General features: G+C 36.2%; 1 protein-coding gene across 1 annotated transcript in view; it reads right to left on the bottom strand.

Annotated features, from left to right (window-relative positions):
* Positions 1-21,678, bottom strand: part of IFIH1 (interferon induced with helicase C domain 1) — a 52,625-nt gene extending 30,947 nt beyond the window's left edge. Inside the window, exons 1-3 of the mRNA XM_081051419.1 lie at positions 20,804-21,678; positions 14,500-14,668; positions 9,654-9,800 (exon numbers count right to left, since the gene is read on the bottom strand). Of these exons, the coding sequence (XP_080907545.1) occupies positions 9,654-9,800; positions 14,500-14,668; positions 20,804-21,256 (769 nt within the window). The 5' untranslated portion in view covers positions 21,257-21,678. The remainder of the gene's footprint in view (positions 1-9,653; positions 9,801-14,499; positions 14,669-20,803) is intronic.
* Between the last annotated feature and the right edge of the window lie 233 nt (positions 21,679-21,911).

Genomic DNA, 21,911 nt, shown 5'->3' on the forward strand with positions numbered 1-21,911 from the left:
GTCCCTATTTTCTGAATCTATGTCCAGTATCCCAGTGCCTTTTACCCAACACCATGCGTGGCTGATGATCTGTGCGAAGCTTTGTAAAGAAGCAAAGAATCCTGTATCTATACGTTTAAGTGAAATAAAATTGTTTAAAGTATCTACACATTTTCATTATAATGTCAAATTTTCTATCAGTGTTGAAACCACTAATTTTTGCAAGAAAGAAAGTTTGCAAGACTGTTTTATGTTGCTAATATTTCTAATTTCATCCATACACTTTTATGTACTTTACATTTAAATATCCACACTATGTTGAAACTTTTTTTCCTGTACACAAATAAAAGAGGAACACTCTATCCTTGTTAAACAAAATTAATTGTAATAATTCTGCTAGAGATTATTACAAAAACAAAAGTGAATATATACAGGTCTATTTCTTTGTCATTTTAAGCATAAGTCTTGAATTTCTCAACACAAAAATAATTTTGTTTCCTAGGCAGCAAATTCTTATGCATTATATATATATATATATATATATATATATATATATATATATATATATACAAATCGTATGTATGTATATTTATTTCACAGAAATAGAGGTAGTATAGGAAATAACTTTAATAATAAAAGAAAATATGTTGTATCTCCCATAACATTGAGAATGTTTTCCACAGAGATTATCTTCCTGCATTCATTTTTAAAAATCATGTTACACACACCTCAAAAAGCCAGATCAAGAAAGTGCTTTCATAATGCCAAAATTAAATTAACCTATTGAATTTATAAGCCAAGAATTCCTGCAATTGATTATATAGTAATATCTTATTTCACTCTTCATACTTTTCACGGTATGTCAATCTTAACTTATGTCCTAATGAATAAAGTCATGTGTCTATAATTTTAAAATAGATCAACTGAAACAGTCAGTTGGAGACTGGGTGTTGCCATGAAAGAAACATGGGCTAAGGAGTCAGGCAGATAGGTCTCGAGGTCTATGCTCAGCCACTGGTAACAAGTGATTTAACCATTTTTTAAATTTATTATAGGTAGTAATTTCTACTTTATAATTTATTATGAAAATGATTCTGTTAGATCAAGGAAAAGAAACTTGAGGAGAAACAAATCTTAAATTTTCATAAAGTTGCTGCTTAAAGAGACGTTGAATATTAGAGTTTTATTAAATAATATGTTCAGTTAACTTTTATATAGGTGTTATTTCCTCTAGGGAAAACATCAACACTAGCTATTAAACAAATTAGAAAATGCTGGTTATTTCTGTTAAAAAAAAAAAGCAGTTATTCATATCAAACTCTATTGGAATAAAGGAAAATGATACTCATCCAGTTAAAAGATAGGATTTTCTGCAATAATTTTGTAAACAACACAAAAAAGAACAGCTTTGCTTTCAATGATAATAAGTATCTAAGACCAGTCCATAAGCCTTGGCAAAAAACTGCCTCCTTTTTACAATCACAACTTGAATATTTTACTAAGGCAGAAATATTAACTAGAATTTGAGAAATTTCATTTTTAACATCCTCTGGATCTTAAATACTTTAAAATATTTTTAAACCATTTAGAAACCAAAAACATTGAAGTTAAAAAAAATTAAAATGAAAACCACTTGGTTGAAAAGGCCTTTTTAAATCTATTTCAATGTAAAGTATGCCCTCTGCTGGAAAATGCTATTTTAACAATTAGTTGATCAGTGTATTGTTTTTCAACCTAAGAGCTAAGCTTCATTAGGTAAGACACAAATGAGTTCTTACTTCTATTCCTGTAGGTAGTGTCCCTCCTATCTTTAGCCTCAGTGCATTTCTTAGCCGGTAGACTGTTTCTCCTTTTTTACCCCTTGCCTCAGGCTGCCATACATTCTCCTTGTAGTACAGCAGAAAGCAGGCCAGGGGCCCCTGTATGTATTGAGGACGAAGGGCACCCACAGAACTGCTTCTCCTGAGAGGCAGTGCTTACGTGGTCTGCAAATAGTCTAATTTCATTTGTTATGGTTACCATAAGTTTATTCTAGTTCTGACCTCGTGATGCAGTTTAGTTACCTCTTTCGTGATTCCTACCTTCTCTCTACTTGCATAATCCCCACAGCCTAGAATGTTAAAGATGACCCTTAAAACTTCTAACACATGTACACATAAGGGCACACACTCAAACATGGCATGGGCTTCTTAAGGGTACCTGCTTTCTTACTATTAATAATACAGTTTCACTTTCTTTTGAAATAACCTTCTTTTGAGAGGAAATAGATGACTTTTATTTTCAGCTCCATGTATATGGATGTGTGCGTGTGCACGCACACACACGCTCACATTTTGGTCTGTCAGATTTTTCTCTCTGTGCCAGGGAACATGTGTTCCCACAGAATGGAGAGAAGCCACCTCCACCCACCTTGCATATTCTCTCCTGGATCCAAGCTTCTAGGAAATGAGTTTCCCAAAGAGCGAGAGAGAGAAAAAAAACTCGCCTAGAACCACAGGCCCACATAACTGGCTGTCCATGGAGCTCCTTGCTCCTGTTTATAGAATTTATATTGCTGAAATGTTTCAGTCAGAATTAAATTTGAATTGCATGTAAGGATGTTGGCTTAAATTGTATCTCTGTGCTCTTTAGGCTTCAGAGTTGGGTCACAAATAGAAAGACGGTTATTAAAGTACAGGGCTATGGGGATAACCATACCCACTAGAATGACTGATTCATTTGCTGTCAGTGAGTAATAGAGGCAAAAATTTCTAGAGCAGACTCAGTTTTGACTGGTAAGCCAGAAGACCCCCACGGGAAGTCAGTGTTGGCAGTAACAAGGTTTAGGGGTGGCAAGATAGAGGAAGATAAATTGGAAACTTCTTTGGTAAGCACCCTTCGGGAAGAGCTGTAGAAATCAAGTGGACTTTAGCAGACATGAGGAAAGTATGTTGAGAGATACATTTTAGAGAATCCTGGTAAATCTTCAAAACTCAGCTCTTTGGGGGGAAAAGGCCACAATTTAAAAGTATTTTCTCATCTCCATGATGTAAATATTCCCACCATGGCTGATTTCAGGCTATCAGTGTGGTGCCATGTGTGGAGTTAGGAAGCCACTGTGTGGAGTTAGGAAGCCACTGTGTGGAGTTAGGAAGCCCTGCACATTGAGTTCCTGCAAGCCAGTGTGAGCCAGTTCTAGCACCCTAAGAATACATTCCTCTAATCAAGGGCTTTCCTACAAACATCATTTGAGATGATAACATGTGCATCATACTACTATTCTGTAATTGTCCAAATGCTGAATGATAAACTTTTGAGAGTATTTTTGGCGTTAGGAAAAGCATTTGTAAAAATCATGCGAAACCCATTAATTCTCAATGATCTTAGAAGTCTTATCTGCCACCACACTCCTCCATAAATGCTCCCCTCTAATCACCTGTTCTCCTACAGGAATGTTTATAGAATTTTGTTGTGTTTATTACAGCTGGATTTTGATATGTTTATCCTTGATAATGAATATCACATTACGTACTTGGATTGATTTTTGTAGACTTTATTTTTTACAGCAGTTTGAGTTTCAGAGCAAAATTGAGTGGAAGGTACAAAGATTACCCATATACTTCCTGCCTCCCCCATTATTCACATCCTCCACGCTAAACATATTTTGAACTTTCCTAGATCTGTGCTTTTGCTCATGATGTGTGTGCAACCTGAAATGCTTCCTGCCACTTCTGTTTACAAATCTAACACAGGACTTTGAAGCCTCAGACGAAATGTCCCATATTCCCCTACTGGTAAGCTTTCTCTCTTTTCCTTTTTCTCACAAGTATTCTCTTCTCATCCTGTAACACTCTCTCTTTTGCTATAGATAGACGACTGCTTCACTTTTGGGGGTATAACTTGTTTTCGTGCACTGGATTATAACCAGTGAGGGCGAGGACAATGCCTCAGGGCGTGATTTCTGAACAACTCGCTCCTATCGCCACTACTCTAGCTAGCTTCTAGTCCTCATTCACACACCAAAATAGGGAAGGTGAGGTCTAATAATCAAACTAAATTTAAAATCATCATCTGTGGTAAAATTTGCGAAAGACAACAAAAGGAAACCTTTAAGATTGTAGCCATAAAATGGATGTCATAAAAATAAATCCAGCATGCATAAGCTGCACACAAGCTAGAGTTCTTCCTGTCAAAATATCTGTCTTCATTACTGAGAGATGACGGGTGAATCCTTCTAGAACTATTGTAAGTCATATAACTGACCTAGATGGCTCATGGTAGGTTTCAAATAAAATGTAACCTATATTATTCTTCACAAACACCAATGTCAGCATCAGCAGCATCTCAGTCTCTCTCAGCTGAAATTCATATCTGCCTTTTGGATTACCTCAGTGTAACTTCTAGTTCCCAATAATTAATGTAAGTAAATATAGAAAAAAATAAAGCAGTAAAAGAGAGCTATCTTAATTCAAACCAATCCTGTAATAGTATAGGTGATTCTGACATAATATTATTGTAGCCTTTCTATCATTAATCTGTTCCACCAAGATCTCAAGTGCTATAAGGTATTTATTTCCAGAGAGTCTAAAAAATTTCTAAATTTCTAGAGGTTAGTGCTATAGAACATTATTCTGGTCCTCAAGTGCAAGGATAAATTTTGTGGCATTTTAACAGAAAATAGTATAGACCAAATCTAAGATTGGACTTAGGTCTATAAAAAGGCAAAACAAAACAACAACAAAAAAAGTGCTGTAACAGATTGGGCCAGGGAGAAGGAGGCTGTTTTATAAAGGTCAATTTTTAAACCCCTCCTACAGAACATGATCTATGCAAAATATATCCACAATATATTCCAAAGCATAATGTCACCGGATAAACCTAAGGAGTAGAACATATGGGAGAATATGAAAAAGAAGGTATTAAAGTCTGAAAACAAGCAGGTTGGTAAGCTCATTAGCTGGGGTGGAATTTTAAAATCTTCACGTGAACGAATATATAAATCAAAATATACACATGCATTCATAGTCATGCGCATTGTATATTCACACACAGCACACACGACACTGTCACATTATACAGGAACAGTGAAATTTCATTCTCTTCATAAATGTAAAAGCGCCCTCTGCTGGCCAATATGAGGTATTTCAATGTTCTAATTTGACAACAGGGAAATACAACATAGGATGGTAAATTTGAGGGATTTTTCTGCGGCACTCTGCATTAAAGTAAGTTGATTCCAAACAAAATAAATTTCATTTAGCTATGAATCTCATTTACTTTACTTTTATTCTATTATAGAGCATTAATTCTTACAATGGTATAATAAAAATGTCAATATAAAATAAATACTCACCTGTGACAAAGCAACAGTAGCAGACAACTAAAATTGATTGTACAACCAATTTTACTATAAACTTATAGAATTAAAATAATCCAGATAATTATGTATTTTCTATAATTAAAATATTTTAATAGAATAAGATGAATGTGGGCTTTGTGTCCCTCTGATGTTTCTTAGGGAAGTGCTGTCAAGAGAAACACCAAAGTTTTCCAATATTTTCTTATAAAATGACCAGTGACTTCAGAAAGCAGAATTATCACACACAGTTTTAATAGTCTGACAACTATTCAAGTATGCTTCAGAAATTATTGTGTTAATTTGGAAAAAGACAAAATAAAAAAAAAACTTATTGGTATATCTTAATTATTAACTACTTTCTTAGTGGGAAGCAGTTGGAAGGAGGGAGAAATGCCAAACCCCGATGTGGAGACATGATGAAATCACCCTCTAGAACTATCCACTGGGGAATTCTGTTATATCACCACTAGGATGAAGGAAAGATGTGATTAAAATGGGTTTCAAGGTGGGTCACAGTTATTAATGGCAGTCTGCCTCACCCACCAGGTGTATTATGGGCTAAAAGAGGCTAAAAAACAATACATGAAGAATGTTTGCATTAAGAATTTAAATAATTGACATTTGTATGCATCGAGACAACTATACACTGAAAAAGTATTTTAGAATCTGGCTTAGAAATAAAAATTAGAGAAGTATTCATTTGAAATTGGAAATAATTTTTTTCTTTCTGCATACTCACATCAGCAGCAGCGTCTATGCCCTAACGCAAAGGCACTACATTTTCATAAATAAGTTATCCTTTGTTACTGCTCTGGAAAGAGCCAGAATGGATTGGACTAATTTGCTCCCAAATTCACATCGCAAGTATCTTACAGAGTAGAAGATTGTCCAAGTCTGTGTATGGAATGGAGTCCTCAGATTACTGCAGATCTTACTGTACTCTCACATGTTCTCAGACTTTTATGTATCTTAATAGTCTGTACTTTTCTTCGTAGCACTTAATGCATTACTAGTGTATAGCACTTATTATGCAGCTATGCCATGACTACTCTTTGGCTGACATACCCATCAGCTGAAAGCATCATGGGGTCAGAAGCCATTTCTGTTATCCCCTCACTGTAATTACATGCCTGGTACATGATAATATTTGTGAAATTGAAAGAAGTGAAGGGAAGAGAGGGAGGAAGGGAACCCAAGAGGAAAAACAACAACAACAACACTTTCTGTTCCTTAAGGCCATCATTAAGATCCGGATTTTTTTCACAAGATGCAGCTTTAAGTTTTATATTAAATAGTAAGAAAATACACTTTTAAAAAAAGTTTTGCTTTTAATGTTGCCCACTTTGAGACTCAGAATCCTCCATAGATAGATAAAATACAGTCTGATAAGATCCATTAGTCTGGCAATCTTGGATGAAAAAACCCTATTTGAGATGCAGGACCATTTCCCAGCTGCTATCCTGTCCACTTTTATCCAGTATGGATTTAGAAAATAACCGGTAACCCACAGAGATGTCATAGTCTACCAAGGAAATCTATTAAAAGGTGAAAACCCCACAGTCAGACAGGGGATTTTGGCATTCCTATAGAATCAAGATTTCTGAAGAAAAGCACAGTTGCTCAAATTAAAAAAAAAAAAAAGTCAATCTTCTAGAATTCAGAGTTAAAAGCATTGTTATTCTACAAATTAAAACTAGCTACTTAAATTGAGGTCCAGTACTGGCAGGAGCAGCATTGCCTGGGAGCATGTGAGAAAGGCAGAATCTCAGGCCCCACCCAGGAGCCACAGAATCAGAAAGCGAGTTTCAATAAGACTCCCTCCTCCAATTGACTCATTAAAGCTTCAGAAACATTGCATGAAAAAACAAACACCATAAACAAACCTAAACAGTAGGCAAGCTATAAAAAATATTGGTACTAGTCAAGATAAAGGATTGTTATAGATAGTTCATATTAAGTGAGCAAGAAGATTAAAAATAACTTAATAGAAAAAGATAGGTAATTAACAAAAAAAACAACGAAAAGGAATTCACTAGTAAAAATGTTTTTCAACAGGATTCAAGAAATTCAAGTTGAAATAATAAAATACCCAGTTGGAAAGTTTGAAAATATTACTCACTCTTGTAGAAACTACTTCAGGGCAATAGGCACTCTCTATATTTTTGGAGGACATGTAAATTGATACAAGTTCTTGGAGTGAAACTTGACATTACTCATCAAGTGTCTTAAGGTTATAGAAATCATTTGATCCAGAAATTCCAATTACGTAATATGTTTATAAAACTTAAACTGAGACATAAATACAGAGTTATTGTGGCATAATTCATGTTGAAGAAACTTGGAAATATCCTACATGTTCAACAATTAGTTAATCAATTACAATACATCCAGTGGATGGAACTATTATTCAATCTTTAAAAACCATTCTGTAGAAGAACATCTAATGAACACAAGAGAAATGTCACAATGTATAGACATCCAGGTGTGTAAAAACACGGGAAGGATACACACCCAATTGTTGAGAGTAATATACTGTAGTATTATGGGTGATTTTTCTTTATATGTTTCTATGTTTTCAAATTGCTACAATGTAGCCATATTATTTTTCTGTGTAGAAAATAGTAAACTTTGCAGTGGTATGCTGGAATCACCTTATACTGGCTCAAGAGCCAATTGTTAAAAGTTCAAGACTTTTCCCAGCCATATGTTAAGCACAGCCATTTAAAAAAAAAGAAAACCATAAACTGAGAGTTACATAAATTATATTAAAACAAAGGTAATGGATATTTAACATCCATCATTTCCTGATCATTTTGCTAGATTTTATTATTATCTATGATGTTGAGGTTATTTATGTCCATTGCCCCTGTATGGTGGAAATGACTATAATGTTGTGCTAATGTACATCTCTTCTCAACTTTGTGTCCAGCAACATTGTGTTGGAGGCTTGATGTCAGCCATTGTGGAAGCATTTACACCAGGGAGATTGGTATATGCTACAAATCAGTGCCTTCTTCTTTTCCAGAGAGCCACTTGGTAAGCATTTGTCAGCACACCACAGACTTTAGTATTTTTTGAGAAAATAGAATGTGGCCCTTTTGGGAAAAGATGGGAGGAGAGAGGATTATATTATAAGCAAATTAGGGAGAGAAACATAATTAAATTAGTTAGATTCCTCCAGGGCAGTTTCATATAAAAAAAGTGGACATGGTGGTATCTCGTCCTCACGTGAAGTAGTTACTGCAATTCAAGTCAACACTAGCCGAGTACCTGTTTGTCTTCCTTTCCACAAGGTTTTTAGTGTTTTGCCTTGGTCTTAGTCTCTACACTCCAGACATCCCAGTATGTAAAACAGGGGGAAAGGTACTGGCTTTACTCAATTATCAGAGCTGATCATGCACCACTCAACAACTGGGATACATTCTGAGAAATGCATCCGTAGGTGATTTTGCTGTGTGACATCATAGAGCACACTTGTACAAACCTCGATGGTGTAGCCTACCACACAGCTAGGCTAGGCGGTGCAGCCTATTGCTTCTAGGCTACAAACCTATACAGCATGTTACTATACAAAACAACGTGAAATTAAATCAAGCACAAGAGAAAATAATGCAATCTAGAGATGCAGTAAACCCTAGATATATGAGGCTGCTGCCAGGGTAACACCACATACTGTTCTACAGTAAACTTTTTTTTTTTATAAAAGTACATACTCTAAAATAATGATCAAAAAGTATAGTATAGTATAGCTGTTTATTATCATGATAAGATATTATGCACTGTCCATAGCTGTATGGAGTATACTTTTATCTGACCGGCAGCCCTTTGTTTACACCAGTATCACCACAAACACATGAGTCGGGCATTGCATTACCACCTTACAACAGCTATGGCATCACTAGGCAATAGGAATTTGTCAGCTCCTTTATAATATTATGGGACCCCCATCATATGAGAGGTCTGTCATTGACTGAAACGTCCCTAACGCAGCGAGCCACTGCAATGTATTTCAAAGTGCTTTGGAAGCCATGAAATGTAGGGCATGCTTATGATACTTATTGAATTACAAGGACTGCAGATGTCTTATAAAGTAAAATTAGAACCAAATGTGGTAACATTCATAACCTATTAATAGTGCATTAGTTTTGAAATTATTTTTAGCCACCAAGAGGAATTATTTAAACGTAATCTCTTCTAAAGAAGCATTATTTTAATAAAAATGCTTACAAAACCCCAAAGCCCAAATTTTCTTCCCCTGCTTAACAGACAGTGATGTCACCAATGTACCAACTGATTCTTTTGGAAGTAATCGCGTATGTAAATATGTTCCAAGTACCTGAAACTATAGAAGAATCCACAAAAGATGATTCCGGTGAATTATTCTCCATGTCCAAGCCCTGTTTCTCTGGACTTGGCTGATCTGTGGCTAAAGGCAGTGGCTCATTCACTTCAGGACCATCTTCTTGTGACACATTCTCAGTTTCTATGAATAAAAGTATTAGGACGTTAAAAAAAATAGTGCAATGCAAGTTTTTAAACAGTGTACATAACTATTATTGTTATTTTGAAAACTAAACGAAGATACCTAATAGAGATTCACCTAAATATACTTCAATACCTTGAAATTTGAAACATAATGTAAATTATATTGCAATGCAAGCTTTCACAAACTGTAAATAGCTATCATTGTTACTTTGAATGCCAAGTGGGGAGTCCCTAGTAGAGATTTGCCCCAAAGTACTTCAATACTTCGACATTTTGAAAGGCTTAGAACGTGTTTTTTCTGTTCTGACACAGTATTTTTACTTTTAATATGGACATAGTAATTTTTTGTCATGATTAAATTTTATAAAAAGACTATAATAAATATTATGCTAATCACAAGAAAAGTGCGATGATTTCCTATCTGACCATTACCTTTAGGAAGTAAGCCACTTATTCAGTGATACAAAGTCACATTTAAGGCTGAATTAATGAAAATGCAAATTTGGTGGTAGTTTTTCTTTAGCTTGTGCTGTTGCCATTTTGTTCCCTCGCTGTGCGTTTTTACACGAGATGTACATATGCTTTAATGTCAGCATAAATTCCTGTATTCTGAATTTCTGGAGGTTTTTTTTAAATATTCAATGAAATATTCTATATCCTTCCTTTCTTCTTTCCTCCATTTCTTCTGTCTGGCCTTTCTTCCCTCAATAAACATATTGAGTGTTTTCTTAAGGGACAATGTGGTTACAAAGTAAAGCAAGAGTCTCTGTTCTTCTGAAGCTATAATCTGTAAGAAAAGACTGATGCCATAAAGAAAAAAAAATAAAGTATCACTTTGGATTAGCCCATTTTATATAATAAGAGGAAAATGTATCGTGTGTACGAAGAATTTCCTGAAGAAAATTGTTGTGATTTTGGGGTTTGTCTTTCACCAGACAACTTGACAATGTTTGCAGCTACATAGTAAATATGGTTGGAGTTTCAAATCATAACGGTCAACTTGTTTTGTGCTTACCATATAAGCATTTTACATATGTTAAATCATTTAATCCTCAAAATAACCCTTAAATAAGTACTATTATTATCCCCATTTCACAGAGAAGCAAACTGAGGTACAGAGAGGGAAAGTACCTGGCCAAAGTCACACATCCAGGGACGTGAAGGAGCAAAGATTCAATAAGCATGAGGATCTTGAGCCTAGGCTCCCATATCTGTCAGGTGGGGGCACAGTAACAAAATACCAGAGATTGAGTGGCTTGAGCAACAGAATTTTATTTCCTCACAGTTCTGGGGACTGGAAGTCCAAGATCAATGTGCTAGCAAAGTTGGTGTTTGGTAAGAGCTCTTTCCTTAGGTTGTAGAAGGCTACATGCTCACTGTGTCCTCATGGTACAGGGAGGGAAAATGGAGGGAGACAGAAACAGAAAAAGAGAGAAACAGAGAGAGAGAGAGAGAGAGAGAGAGAGAGAGAGAGAGAGAGAGAGAGAGAGAGAGAGAGAGAGAGAGGAGGAGGGGAGGGAGAGAGGGAGGGAGGGAAGGAGGGTGCAAAGGAGGGGGAGAGAGAGAGAGAGAGAATTTCTTCCTCTTCTGGTAAGGCTGCAGTCCTGACCTCATTTTACCTTAATTATCTACTCAAGACCCTATATCTAGATTCAGACACATTGGGGCTTAGAGCTTTAGCATATAGATTTTGAGGTGACACAATCCATAGCAGCTCTTCCCAGAAGAATAATCACAGCTAACTTTCTGGTCAAGGCCTGCCAGAAAAATGATTCAATTCCCATAATAAGATGTACAGTTCAGTAAATGATATTTAAATCCCTGACTCCTCTGGTTGAATTTTCTGAGGAAATGAAAAGTCAGCCCTACTTATTTGGATTGAGTTGTTCAGGAGCAACTTAACTGCAGGTAGGGGTGGGGTGTGGAGAGTAGAAGAATCCTGAGACCCAGAGAGAGATTAGCATTTGCCATCCGACTTTCAAAAGAAATTTAGAAATCCAGTTCTCTTCTGCTCCTTGCCCTAGTAAGAGCCACATATCTGAGTCAACATCCATCATCACCCACTTTGGTTAAAAGAGGGAGAAACCCCAGCTATGAGAGGACCCTGCCATGGGACAGGGAGGGAGAAAAGGGAGATGGAGAACTAGTGCCAGTATTTTTCTTTTCACAAAGCCCTTCCCACTTTTATAAAGTGCTTGGCCTTGGCCAGTCATGATATGTAAGTGGGCTGAGAAAATCTGGACAAACTAGTCCCTAAGCCACTCGGAAACAGACACATAAAGACCTAATCATAATACAAAGCTATAGCACATAATAAGGAAAGGAAAGAAGGTATGTAAATACTAGGTGTACACGATGAGATGTATTATAACACAGATATTACATGAGATTTACTATATATACTCTCCATAGGTTGCTATTGCTTAAAGAATTACAATTTGAAAAATTATGTTAAACTTCTAACAAGGCACCTTGTATAGAAATTAAAAGCAAGAAATATTGCCGGACATGTTGTCTATGTCAGGAGAATCAAGAAGTCACTTTGAAGCACAACTTCTAGACCCTTTCCTAAAGAACTATGTCACTGTACACAACTGTAACATGGACACTGTGTTTCCCCCAAAATAAGACCTAGCTGGATAATCAGCTCTAATGCGTATTTTGGAGCAAAAATTAATATAAGACCCGGTCTTATTTTACTATAACATAAGACGAGGTCATATAAAAATTTATAAATCTAATATAATATAATTAATATAATTAATATAATATAATATAATATAATATAATATAATATAATATATACTAGGTCTTACATTAATTTTTGCTCCAAAAGATGCATTAGAGCTGATTGTCTAGCTAGGTCTTATTTTCGGGGAAACAGAGTAGGTACCCTTTAATTTGGGGGATGGCTATAAGGTCTTTTGTGATTTGAAAGGCTGCCCTTTGACACATTAAGACCAAAATTTCCCAAGGAACAAAAAAATTCTATAGCGATTCCCTTTTGAAGTTCATGTCCTAGAATGCTTGTCATAAATCCAAGTGTTCCCAGGAAGTCTTGTAAAGGAACTCCTCATGAGAGGGGTGGTCTGGACTGGGATCCAGCTCATCCTTGAAGTGTGTAGGAGACATCTAAAGGTCCTATCATTGTATGTAGCTGCAGCTGGAAGTACCTTCAGGTTTAGCAAACTGGCCTTAGAGTTATGCTGTGGAAACAATGACTAGGCTACAATGTATAACTGCACAAAACCATAATCTTGATGCAGCCACTGGGGACCCTCCAGAGAACTGAAGCAAAATAAAGATGCTTCAGACTGAGGAGGACTTTAGATACAGTAAAGCTTTGCTGCGGAAATAGAAGCAATGACAGTAGAAACCCTGGAAACGGCTTGTAGACAGATCGTGGAATTCCTGTCTAGATTTTGAAAGTTGGATTGGCCAAGTTTGACTGAGTAAGCACCACACATACACACACAGACACACACATGTAATGCTTAAATAATTCCGGAGAGAAGGGATAGCTGCAAGTTCTCTTGAGATTTCACTTTGTGGCAGTCTAGAACATATGACAACATATGACACTGCACAGAATTGGTCTTGGGGTGAAGAAGAAAGACCCTGCCCAAACATCTTTAGAGCTTCTTAATACCTCGCAGTAAAAATATTTGCCTCTCTCTTTCTCTCTCTCTCCCCGAGTATATGTGTACATATGTGTATTTGGCGTGTGTCTGTGTATTTCAAACTACTGGGCAAAATAAAGTTATTTTATAAATAACAAAGCATAACATGCTGTCAATAATTTAATAACTATCTGTTTTTATTTTGCATAACTTAACTTAGAAAATTGTTTACTGTGTGCTTTATTCCATTAGAAAGTGTGGTAGGGCTTTGTATGTCTCCTTTAAGACGATATCACCAGCACATAGACCAGGGTCTGGTGCATCTTTAGCATTCATTCAATGTTAGTTGAGTGACTGAATGAATAATAGGGATGTAAGCTTGCAATAATTTTAATTAATTTTAATCATTTATTACCAATTAACTTTCAATTTGTCTTACGCATGATATTTTTGAAAAAATATGATACGTACTCTGAAAAAAAAATAAGAGAGCAGTTTATATTAGCTTTACAAATAATATATGTGAAACAGCTAGAAAATGTTATTTTATTATTATAACTGAATAAATTTAAATACTCACATGAAATGATATTGAAATATTTTGGATTTTTATTGAAATATTTTGGACCTTTTATCAAATATTTACTAAATTCCTTTAAAATGTATATAAATTTCCAGGAGACTATGCAGCAGAGTTATAATAATAACCATTAAAATATTTTCTTCCAATTTAATTGTGTCTGTTCAGTGTTAAAAATGTCTTGATAAAAATTTTAGGCAATCATCTTGTTTCCAAAATAAAATGAGTAGTGGAGAGAGTGTTGGACTGAGAGTCAGCTGCCAATTTCTCAAAATTCAGTTTGCTGAATTTTGCAGATTTTCGGTAAGTTAATCTTTTCCCAGGCAGAAGTTTCCTCATTTGTAAATAGGATAAAAGACAGGATCCCTCAAAACCCTTTCAGTTTTGAAATTTTGATTCTAAATGTCTCAGTGTTTGGCATTGTGTCTACAAGCTTCCTTAACCTCTTCATAACTAGGCAAAATGCACAAACTCTCCCTTCGTAGAATTAGACATACCTGCATTGCTTTCAGAGGCACTGGTGCCTGTTAACTCTTGGGCAAGTGCATCGTTTTCCGTTTGCCGCAGCACAGTCACAAATGTAGAAAACCAGTTTTCTTTCTGCACGATCCTTCTCAGTAGCTCTCTTACACCTGCTTCATTTCCATTATTTTCTGCAGCAGAAATCTGTTTTAAGAGGAAAGTAGCATTAAAGGAGATCTCACATCAGAGATAAAAGAAATAAAAAGAAGATCTAACATCTTCGGAATACATTTAAAAAGGAACTAGCCTTTAGAATACTTGAGCAATTAAGCATAAGTATGAATACTTATTTCAAACACTAAAGACAGAAGTGCACTTGTCGTACCTCAGCCATATCCATTCTGAATAAGGGGTACAAAAGACAGGGCCTTTAATCTCCAGCCATATATGTCTATTTACATCAATCTCTTTCCGTATATCTAGGGCCTGATTTTGCCTTTCAATCGTGGAATCTGTAAATGGGAAGTGGAGTATTTTTTATCCAACTTAACTTTCTTCACTGTTAACATTACAAAGTAATTACTACCACAGATTTATATTCTTGCATATGCGATATTTGCAATATTTATCATTACTATAATATTTTTCTTAAATTTGTGTTTATTTAATATTATGAGAACTTTATTTCTGTATCTCTTCCTTTTTTAAAGTTAGGGGTAGAATTATTTCTATATCTATTCATTACAATCTTTAGCCCTCATTTTATTTCCCTTTTAAGTTAATATGGCAAATCTTTCTAAATACGGATCATTTGTTTAAATCATCACAGTGCATTTCCCCAAGTCTTCATAGAGCACCAAACATTTGGAGGAAAGACTAATCCAGGCCACATTTAGACCAGAAAAACAATTAGACAAGACATTATCAGCTTCTTGTGCCATTAGGCAAGCCACTTTACCTCTCTGGGTGTCAGTCTCTCTGAGTCTAAAAGGAGGCAACTGAAAAGAAATTGCAGGCATTTTCCTTCCTTGCTGCACAGTAGAATCACTTGGGGAGCTTTAAAAATACAGATGTCTGGGATCTAGTCCCAAACATTGTGATTTGTCTATGCTGGAAACCTAGAAAGTTTTCTTAAAAAGCATCTAAAGCTTCTAATCAGCAGCTCAGATACAAAATACTGACTTCAAAGGTCCTTTCCAACATTTGCTCGTCTTCTCCATGTATAATTTGGATTGCTTCGCTAGATTGTTTTTTTTTTTTCCTGCAAAATGTATGTGTTTTCTAGTCCCTATAAATATATGCCAAAGCTTTTAAAGTCAGGACTTTGTTTGCATTTTTGCAACAATGTGTGGCACAAAGTTGCTGGTAGCTATACTATTTTTATGGATGACTAGGTAAAGCATCTACCTTTACAAACATGTCACCAGCAAAAACTACTTAGTACAAAGGTGAACAGCATGATTTCTACCCAAAGGATATTTTAGTTTTATTAGCTAATAGTTAATAATACTATTATAAAGGCTTTGCATATGTTAACCCAGCAACCCTGAAGAAGGTACCAATATTAGCCCATTTTGCAATCAGAAATCCAAGGCACAGAGAAGTCCAGTTATCTCCCCAAGGACACAAAGCTGGCAAATGGCCGAGGTAGAACTTGATCCCTGGTAATCGGTTTCAGTGCTGCCTTCCTGTACTCTAAGTATTGCTAATAACTTTTGTCTAATTTTACATTCATGTTCAGGCAAGAAGGGTTAAAATGACAACTAGAACTTAATAAATTTTAGGTGATTTCAGTCCATCTCCCCCACAGCATTTTCTAAGCAAATGCTTGCTCATTTCCTACCTTTTCTCTAACTTCATTGATCTTCTAAGGAAGATTATTTGTCTTGTCTGGTGTTTGTAACATCCTTATTATTATCTGCTAATTTAATCAGAAATAATTTCTCTAAAAATAACAAGTGAGGCACTATACTGAAAACTTTTATTAAAAACCCAAGCATATTATACCCACTAAATTTTCTTCACCTATTAATCAGTTAACTTGATTTTTACTGTAAAATTAAATGTGTTGAGCTTGTTTTGTCCTTATTAAATTCAGGTATGTAAGGATCGTTATGTTATTATTTCCTATAAGTATTTTTATTATTTGAATGTGGAACTACATATAATACCTGTGCAATTTTGTCAGCTTCATGAAGATTCTGAAATTTTTAAGGAATTTTCCCAGTTTGGGTGCTAGAAACTACATCACTTCCCTTTGAAGCAACCACATAATTGTTTTTTACTTAAATCTGCTCTCCTGAAACATAGTGAAGATATTAAATTCCAATACATAAACTTAATTACTGAAATTCTCAGGAACTATTAAGACTTGAGGCTGCAACAGGATATATGATTCCCACTCATGTTCCTCCTTCATTGAACTGTTCACTGAATATGAAATTTCAAAGGTCTATGGATACACTGTTAGCTAATTTATGGAATATAAAATAAATATGAATTTGTGGGTAATACAATTCAATGTTTTATATTCTAAATTCTTTGATTTGTTTTGTTTTTTTCTTTCCAACAGAAATCAGTGGAGAAATGAATGATATTTCCATCAAGCACTGGTTTGCCAATATGATTGTATGGTTCGATAAAAATGCTCTCTCCCTCATAATAACCTGAGACAGCTATTTAAATAAAACAATAATTTAAAAAAAAATACAATAGAGCTCAACTCTCAGTACCAATAAATTAGGAAGTAAAACTCATGTTAAAAACAAAGAATTTTTAAGAACTAGTTCCCCATAGAAAAGTTAATGTTTTACCAAATGAATATGTATTGTCATGTTAGCGTAACTAGTTTCCTAGTAGTATTTTTTCCGGCTAATAAAATTCTCATCTATCCTAATTTAGTAATATTATACAATAAACTGGTAGAGAATGACTCAGAATGACTCAGATACTCAATTTCACTTACGGATAACTGGGCTAGGTTTCCAGCTGGACTGGTCATAGCCTTTCTGTTTCTCCTATGCAAATAAAAGTTGTATGGCATCTTCCAGCCCTTGCTTTGAACTGGCGAGGGCTGAAACAGGCACCTCTCTTCTACTGTTCAGATTGATGTTAAGACTACGGAAATGTGCATGTGATCACGTCTTTTCCAGAGTTCATGGCTACGTCAATGAATGGGCCAAGATATCCAATAAACATTCTAAAACAGAAGCAAATCAGTAGAGGGGCACTTCCTACACATAGGGATCATTGTATTATGAGTCCATAAAGTGAATCTTGTATCTTGTACTTATTGTTGAGGCACCAGTATTTACAGCAGTGTCTAGCGTACACTAGACATTCTTTTGGTGTCCAAAAAGGAAATTTTGAGCTCTTATGTTCACCATCCATCTATCCATTTCCCAATGCTTGACAACATAATTCATTACATCATGTGTTTGCATCTCTTATTCCAGACAACTCTTTGGAAATAAATTTAACCAATCACTTAAATGTTAATTAATAAACATTTATTAAGCATCAACTCTATACCTAGTCTTAGCTAGGTTCTGGGAGCTTAAAAAAGATAGTTTCGCCTTCAAATCACAGTTTAATCTAGGGACTTTAAGAAGCAGATCTCAAATTCAATGTGGAAAATTTACCTAAATCTCTGAAACTAAATTCACAAGGAAATATAATCAAATGTATGATAATAAAACTCATCATCATCCTCATCATATCCAAATAGCTCTTTACTATTTATAAAGCTTTTACAAACATAATTTCATGTTCAGTAAAATATTGTGAGAGGAAAAATTATTATTATGTTCATTCTTATGAGTAAACTTAGGATCAAGGAACTTAAATAACTGGCCCACCATAACATATACAGTAAGAAACAAAGATCTTAAGTCCAGGTCTTTCCATTCCAAATTCCCATGCTTTTCACACTGCACTTTGCCATTTAAGATAAACATTCATCAATGATATTCATATCAATATATTTCTTCTAAACCTAGATGGACAAAACATATTTTCCATTGTTTGCCATAGCTTATTTTTGAGACTGATGATATATGTAAAATGATATGTTTCATTAGTACTGCTCTAGGTACGAAAATCATTCCAGAATCTCACAGAGACACTATTCCTCTTTATAGAGCCTCAAACACATAGCTCTTCTATCTTTCAGAGCCTTCTTTGAAATATGAATCTGGGGGATAGTTTGGGTTGCATTGGCCTTAACTGCTACCAGTACACAAATGTCCCTTTACTCGAAATATTCTGTGTGTCAACTCCTTTACATTACTGCTAGCTGCCTCCAAGCTTGCCAGAATCAAGAACTTGGATAAAATCTAGCTGGCGGAAATTCAATCCAGGCAAGACAAAAGTGATGCTGATAGGCAGAAGTATTTAGAGTAAATAAGGAGAAGTGCTGTTTTGCTGGCAATCGGGACAGCATACCCACCAAACATAAACAGCTTTGTGGTGTTACTGGACTCTGTTGCTTCTGGACTTCCTAACAGCTACTGTGGCTGGAAATGCCATCTTCCATCTCCAGCTGGCTTGAAGGCTGCATACTGTCTTCCAAATTAAGATTCTGCCACAGTGATGTACACATTTGTCATATCCAGCTGGACTACTATAATGCGTTCTAGCTGGTTCTCAATACACAAAACTACATAAACGCTACAGACAACAGTGTAAAGTAATCTACTTGTTGGGAAAACCAGCCATTAAAATTAGATGCATGCCCAGGTCTTTGGACTAGCCTATGGCTGTCAAATCTACAAAGGAGCATTAACTTTAGTCACTAAAGACTAAGTCACATCATAGGTTGATATGAGTCCAAGGCCCAAAACTTTGTAATTTAAACCAAATAATGAGTAAACAAATAAATTAAATAGGTTTCTCTGGGTGATCACTAAACACAAAACTAGATTTAGAATCATTTGTAGTGAGGATACCAACAATTAGAAAGAAATAAAATGTCAAAATCATTGCATGTTAGACAAAGCCTTTCATTTTTAGTCATGGGTTTATTTGCCTACATGCCTTTCATGCTAAGATATTTGGCTTACAAACTGGAATACGTCAGATTCAAGTAAGTCACCATTTTTATACTTCACAATATGTCCCCAATCATTGAAAAACAATAACAATAAAACATTACATTAAGTGCAAAGTTGCCTGTAAAATTCACCCTGTCAAAATGCCACCTAAAATATCCACTACTTGATCACTAATAAGAAAAACTGCAACTAGTAGACATACTTTTCAATGAATTATCTCCAACTTTTGATTTGCAGAGAATGTTGAAGAACTTGAGAGAAAATAACATGTTATATGTAATTTCCCTATTTAGACCAAGATTAAATGGCATAATGTATAATATAGGTCGGCGATTGGCAATTTTTTTTTCTCTAAAGGCCAGATAATAAATATGTTAGGTTTTGTGGGCAATATAGTATCTGTCCAACTACTCTTGAAATACAAAAGCAGTCCTAACACGTAAATGAATGAGCATGGCTGTGTTCCAATAAAACTTTATGAACACTGAAACTTTTTTAGTCTAAAAACTCTACTTAGCTTTTGAGCCTGCAGTAACCAGCAGCAGGCTGGATTTAGTCCAGGGGTCATGGTTTGCTGGTCCCTGTTCTGTGGAAGTGTATTAAATAAGACATAAAATTCCACACCATTAAGACCTAACTCCATATCTCTGCCACTGTCTTCCTAGGAGGCCCTGGGGAAGTTATTCAACCTGCTGCAGTTTTCTCATCTGTAAAATGGAGTTAATAACATTAACCACCTCAATGGAGTATTTCCAGCATGAACTGTTGATACATTTTGCAAATGATACTAAGTGCACATTGTGAGTGTTCAATAAATGTTATCTATTGGCATACATTTATTATTCTAGAATTAACTCCTCTTTAGCTTATTTCAGTTTGCCACTCCTCTTTTGCCACGATGGTCAGATATATCCAAATGAATATACCTGAAATTTTTATACATAAAAATATCATTTATATATAAAGCAGCTCAAATTGTTATTATTAAATGCATAAAATAGTAAAAATATCAACTTTTTTGTTTTTTTGTGGATTTCTGACACATTTTGAAAAAAAAAAACACTAAATCAATTAATGCAGTGAATGGATTAGAAAAATAGATTTTTTTGTGTTTAAATTTTCAAAATTATGTTTTAGATGACTAGATATTATAGTCTCTTCTCAAAGAAGGAGGGAACCAGATTTACTCAAAGACATCAAAGAACGTTTGGAATGGGGCAAATGAGCGACCAGGCCCTAGTTGCAAAAATCTAACTAAAAGCCAAGTTCCATCCGAACTGACACCTACCCGATTTCTGTCTTCAATTGTTAACAGGTCCACCGCCACACATTTATCCAAGACATCTCTAACTAGAAGCTTGTCCACCAGGGTGGGCTGTAAAAGGTTCAGCAGTTGGAGACACTCATCATGAGTGTTCTCATAGGATGGAGAGGGCAAGTCTGTGAGCTCAGGATTCATGTAGCGGGCAGCTAAAGGGCTTCCTGTTCGCTGGAGGGCCTCCACAAACACCCTAGTCCAGCCCAGGGGCCAGACCCCCTTCTCCAAGGTGCTGAGGAGCAAATCAGCTCCGTGAATTTCCCCGTGGGTGAAGGCCGTCCTCTCAATCTTCTCCTTCTCTTCTGCAGGCAGAAAGTCCAGGTAGTCCAGCACAGGCCCCACCTGGATGTACATTTTCACTCTGGCCCGGAAGCATGAGATGAGATATCGGAAACTCTTTTCTGAGGAATGCCCCTTTGACATCTTTCCTTCCCAGAAAGGGGAGAGTTTCTCCCAAGTAGATGGTCAGGTTGCTGTTCTCTGCTGACCAGGTGCGATGTGTATATCCCTGTCTGCTGCCTTGGGGTAGCAGGCTCTGCGGGGATGTACCTGACAGCAACGGGGTTGCCTTCAGGACCCCCAGGCCGGGGCTCACTCAGCCGTGCGAGCGCCCCTGGCAGGTGGGCAGATGGGCAGGGCGCGCCGGACAAGGGACTCCGAGGCAGGCAGTCGCCGGCGGACGGCGCGGCCCAGCGACTCCGTGCAGTGCTCTCCGGGGCTGGTACCCAGGAGCCGCCGCGGCGCACTCCGGTGGGAACTTTGAGTCCAGTTTTCCCCCAGTCAGTTTTTATAGTTTTCCTGACTGTTTTCTGTTTCGATTCTTCTCTTCAGGACTTTCCAAATGTAAGCCGCCGGGCGGGGGCGTTGCTCTTTCCCGGAGGAGGAGCCACCCTGTGGTCGCAAGTGCTGGCAAGTAGGAAATAGAAAAGGAAAGCGAAATCTCTCCCCCACCAAATAAGACACCGATGCTCCAGCAATGCACCTCCTGCGGGCATGTTGTCCTCCTTGCAGAGTTCTGCCTCAAAAATCAGACTTCCTTTCCTAAGCTGTTTTGCATCAACCCTTGTCAGGTAAAATG

The sequence above is a fragment of the Rhinolophus hipposideros genome (genome assembly GCF_964194185.1).
Source record: "Rhinolophus hipposideros genome assembly, chromosome: 6".
Classification (NCBI taxonomy): Eukaryota; Metazoa; Chordata; class Mammalia; order Chiroptera; family Rhinolophidae; genus Rhinolophus; species Rhinolophus hipposideros.